General features: G+C 49.8%; 1 protein-coding gene across 1 annotated transcript in view; it reads left to right on the top strand.

Moving 5' to 3' along the window:
- The window catches only part of ANGPTL4 (angiopoietin like 4), a 10,464-nt gene extending 6,786 nt beyond the window's left edge, over positions 1-3,678 (top strand). The window contains exons 5-8 of the mRNA XM_085308550.1: positions 427-540; positions 635-730; positions 1,048-1,323; positions 1,965-3,678. Coding sequence (XP_085164676.1) covers positions 427-540; positions 635-730; positions 1,048-1,323; positions 1,965-2,146 — 668 coding nt within the window. The 3' untranslated portion in view covers positions 2,147-3,678. The remainder of the gene's footprint in view (positions 1-426; positions 541-634; positions 731-1,047; positions 1,324-1,964) is intronic.
- Positions 3,679-4,681: the final 1,003 nt, after the last annotated feature.

Below are 4,681 nucleotides of genomic sequence, written 5' to 3'. Positions count from 1 at the left end.
CTCCGAGACCCGCTTTGCGGTTTCCTTCTGCCCCCGGGAGACGGCCCTGCCGTTCGGGGGTGAGGTGGGGGAAGGCTCGAGGCCGCCCCCGGCGCACGGCCGCTGCGAAGCGGGCTGCTGCGCGCCCGCGGCTGGCGCGGAGGGAGCTGGAAAGCTCGCGGGGCTCCTCCGTGCTCTCCGATCCCGGGTCACCAGACCCTGGCCTGCCGCCCAGCTTCTGCCTTGGACAGGCGCCCGAGAAGCTGGATTTGGGTAAACTGGAAAACACCGCAGCACTAGCGTTTTAAACTGCGCTGATGTCCGCGGATCCGCGGTGACCGGCGCGCGCGTCCGGCCGGGCTCGTGCTGGGGTTGCGACAGGAGTAACCCGCTGAGGAAGCGAGACCCGGGGCTGTCGTCTTAACCGCCTGCTCTTTCCTTCCGCAGAGCTCCCGGAGAATTGCCAGCAGCTCTTCCTGGAAGGGCAGCAGAGCAGCGGGGTTTTCCAGGTCCAGCCCTCTGGGTCTCAGCCCTTCAAGGTCTACTGCGACATAACAGCAGGTAAAGCGGTGGAGAGGCTGTGTATCCTGCCAGGCTTTGCACAGTGGTCTTGCAAATTGTAGTCCTGAAATGACCAAATTCTCTGCTCCCGCAGAAGGTGGCTGGACAGTGGTCCAGAGGCGTAGAGATGGCTCTGTGGACTTTGACCAACTTTGGGACGCCTATAAGAATGGCTTTGGAGACCTTCATGGTAGGTGGATGATGGCGTCTGTTGTCTTATCATGGGATAAGTGATATCTCAATACAGCACAAGATGTTCCCTCTTGCTGGCCCCTGGAGATCTCTACCCACCACAGCACAGTGTTGGGATGAGGAGGGGGAGGACACTTTTCACAGACCAAGTGACCTTGCTCTTTCTGACTTTTGCTGTAGGTGCCAAAGTCCGAATGCTGGAGTGTCCAGGGTTGTCCTATTTAGGGTCCTGCCTRTCTCTGAAGCAGCCTTCTCCTCCRCTTTGCACAGCATGTTTGTGGATCTGCAACCAATGCAAACTGTCTTGTGTTTCAGGTGACTTCTGGCTGGGCCTGGAGAAAATACATCACCTTGTCCAAGAGGGAAGACACAATCTCTTGATTGAGCTGGAAGACTGGGAGGGAAATTCCCAGGTGGTACAGTTTGTTTTCAGCCTTGGTGGAGAGAGCACAGCCTACACGCTCAACCTGCTGGGACCTCTGTCTGGAGAACTGGAAAATGCTGTTGGGGACTTCAGGCAGCTGCCCTTCTCCACTCGAGATCGTGACCATGATCTCAAAGCTGACACAAACTGTGCCAAACACCTGTCAGGTCAGTAAACTCTTCCTTTCCAAGCGGGGGACGTGTGCCTTCCCTTCTACCCTCCGTTGTTCAGTGCTGTTCATGAGCACAAGGGCAGAGCCTGCAGGCGAAAGGACTGGGTGGGCTGAGTGGGCTGGGACAGGAGCACTGCTACACTAGACCCCTTTGGTGTTGAGCCTGGCTTGTTCCCCGTTTCCCTGGAAAACCTGCAGGAAGAATCTTGGGGAGGAGCCATGCRGGGAACTGGAAATAAGCAGAAACCAAGGGAAGTTTGTGGTTCAGATGCACRGGTCAAGATCTGTCTTCCTAACAGTTTTGCTAGCTGCCACCTTGCTCGGAAACCTTTCAAGAAAAGCAGAGGCCAGCCCAAAAGCCTGAGATGGGGCTGCTGAAGGGATTGGTTAGTTTTTGCATGCAAGCAAAAGAGCAGCAGGGATCTACAAACAGGGCTCAGTCTAGGCCTGAGCTGCTACGAAGTCTGTGCAAAGATTTCTAGTGTRTGGGAATTCCCAAATGTGTGCAACGTCATCTTTTAACTTCCCAAAGCACTAGAGAGTGGGGGAGATGTGGGCAGCAGCTACCTTAAACCCGGTTTTCTTTTCTGTCTGGAAGTGCTGTGGATTAAACCTGCCTCTGCATTGCCTTGGTAGGTGGCTGGTGGTTCAGTACCTGTGGCCATGCCAACCTCAATGGGAAGTATTTCCGCTCCATTCCCCGCCAGAGGCACGAGCGCAAACAAGGCATCTTCTGGAAGACATGGAAGGGGAGGTACTACCCTCTGAAGTCAACCACCATGAAAATCCAACCCACAGAGCTGGAAGCAGAATCCTAAAGCTGCCATTTCAGACTTGACCTTCTTCTCTGAGGAGCACAGATACRAGCTCCATCACTTGGTGTTTACAGAAAATAAACCTACCCTCCCCAGGAAGTCCACAGAGGATCATTTCTCTTGCTAGTGGCCCTTTAGTGGGCAGTGACTGTGGCATGGCACAGTGCGGTTATCAGCTTCTCACTGTAGGTAAAACAGCTTTGTGCTGCTGAAACTGATGGATGAGAGCTCTCAAACCAGAAGAGGAACTGCCAGCAGGGAGAAGCAGGAGTCTTCAAACCTGCCTCGTGCCGCTGCAGTGAGTTAAAGGCATCTGGTGCTTTCTGTCCTGCCTGAATACTTCTGTGTTGGTGTTGATCAGCTCAACTGAGTGCTGAGGCCAGGGGAGAGGGAGGTACATGGAAGTGTTTTGCTGCCCTGGCCAGAACAGTTGGGTACTGGGCTTTGGTGTCCCATCTCTCACCATTGTCCCCAAATCAAGTTGTACATACTTTCCTCTGAATGTCCCCCCAGGCCCTCCTTCCTCCTGCCACCGCTGTGGAGGCAATGAGCATCTGACATCTCAATTCTGTATTTGCTGCCCAGCCCTCACTCCAGTGATTTAAACCCGGTAAGAACATGAGTTTCAGTGGGAAAGACACTTTGGGGACCTAAGGCTCACTTGACTTCCCTGCCCTCTAAGGCTTCAAAGCCATGTATTTGTGGCTGTGCTGGAATTTGCCAGGAGCAGGGAAAATTCCTTCTGTTCCAAGAAATGAGTGAGATCCCACTCTGGATTACACAGGGACCAGAAGAGATGTTGGAGAGCCTTTCTGGTTGCAGTCTGACTCTTGAGCTCTGCCTGGAGCCCATCACTGCTGCTGAGCATGGCTAGGATGAGCTCTAGGACAGCAGAGGTACGGAGCAGTTCTGACCCTGGGCAAGACCAGCCTTGTCTCTCCAGCCTGATCTTCTGAGTTGGCTGCAGCCGTGAATCTCCTCAAAGCCTGGAGGTTTGCCTTCTCCAGAAAGAGTCCCCATCCTTTGCAGAGCAGGTAGCACTGTCCCTCTAGAGTGACCTGAAATGAATTGGCTTTAAAGGGCCAGGGTACGGCGAGATTTCTCTGCAAGAACACCGCTGACTTCTCATGTGCATGTCCTGAAATGCAGCATAGCTTTTACCTTCGGAGCGGGTGTAAGAGGAGGCTTTCTGGGGAGATGTGGGCAAAACAGATCACTGAAAACTGTTACAGGCCAAGCTTCCATCTTGGGGATTCCCAAGCATCCTGCCCTATTGAAGTCATATTGACTACTGTGCTAGAGCTCCTAGCTGCTAAATATTGTAAATAGTCATTTGTAGGATGTTGGATCTTTTTGATGAATTTCCTGTTTTAATTTGTTACTATATATTTAAATGCAGTGTTAATAACAATGTGGTGTAATTTATAAACGTTGGCTCTGGAAAAAAAAAGTAGTTTGTGTATTTTAAACTTTTTTTTTGTACTAAAATATCTTTTCTGAAGATGTCTTTTAATAAAAACAAGCCTGTAAATATCCTGGCTGGATTATTTGCTTGATGGTTTACCAGTGCAAATCACATTAGAATCCTTGCCTCATTCCTGATTTGGAAACTTAGTTTATTGGTTATTGGACCAGAGCATAATATTTCCTTCTGGCCTGAATTTTTAGCTGTAGCCCTATGGACCTCTCTGAGACAGCTGTCCCTGCTATAGCCCCCAGAAGTGGTTTTCAGTCTCCAGAAGGTATAAAGGTAGGGACTAGTGCATTTTCCTCTGAAATGCTGGCTCTGGTGTAGCAAGACAATGAGTTGGTGTTTCTCAATCCCTTTTTGCAGACTTTTTTTTTCTGAGTAATAGCTCCCTGATGCACAGATAACATGTTGGAAAACCTTGTGCTATGGAAGTATTCACAAACTTAATGAGTAAGAGCAAAGGCTGAGGTCAGGATTACGTAAATTGATTTAACTCCTTTTTGATCAGGAAAAGACACAGAAAGGAATAGCCTTTTGCCTGTTTATGTTGCATGTGCCTAGTAATCTCATCTCCCAAAGTATCTGTTACTGCTTGTGGGAAACAATTACACCTTTAGATCCACTGATTGCTTAATTTCTCTCAGAAGCCTTAATGAAGATGACTTGCTCATCAGGTAAACTCCAGAGGTGCACTGATCTCTTTCCAGCTGAGATTGAAGCTGGAGAAAATGGYAAGCTCTTATTTACTTTACTGTACAACATAAAATGGGGAGACAAAGGCTCATCCAGGTAGGGAAAAGCCTAGCTTATTTCTAGGATGACTAAAAATTGAAGAAAGAAATCTGTTTTTCAAAAGGCTGAATTTAGTAACAGAGATGAGAGCAAATATAGCAGTCCCACAGAGTAACAGTATAAATAGTATAAACAGTACAAATAACTGACCCAGTCCGATCCTTAGATGAGGCCTGCCTCCCCCGGATCCTGTGTCCTTCCTTCTTCCCTAGGGAAAGTCCTGGGATTAACCACAGCCAGAAGAACACCTGCACAAACAGCCCGTTATGCCCTGC

Source organism: Rhea americana, unplaced genomic scaffold (genome assembly GCF_003343005.1).
Source record: "Rhea americana isolate MKP2758 unplaced genomic scaffold, rheAme1 scaffold_278, whole genome shotgun sequence".
Classification (NCBI taxonomy): domain Eukaryota; kingdom Metazoa; phylum Chordata; class Aves; order Rheiformes; family Rheidae; genus Rhea; species Rhea americana.
The sequence above is the reverse complement of the archived record's forward strand: the minus strand, read 5'-3'. Positions and strand labels throughout refer to the sequence as shown.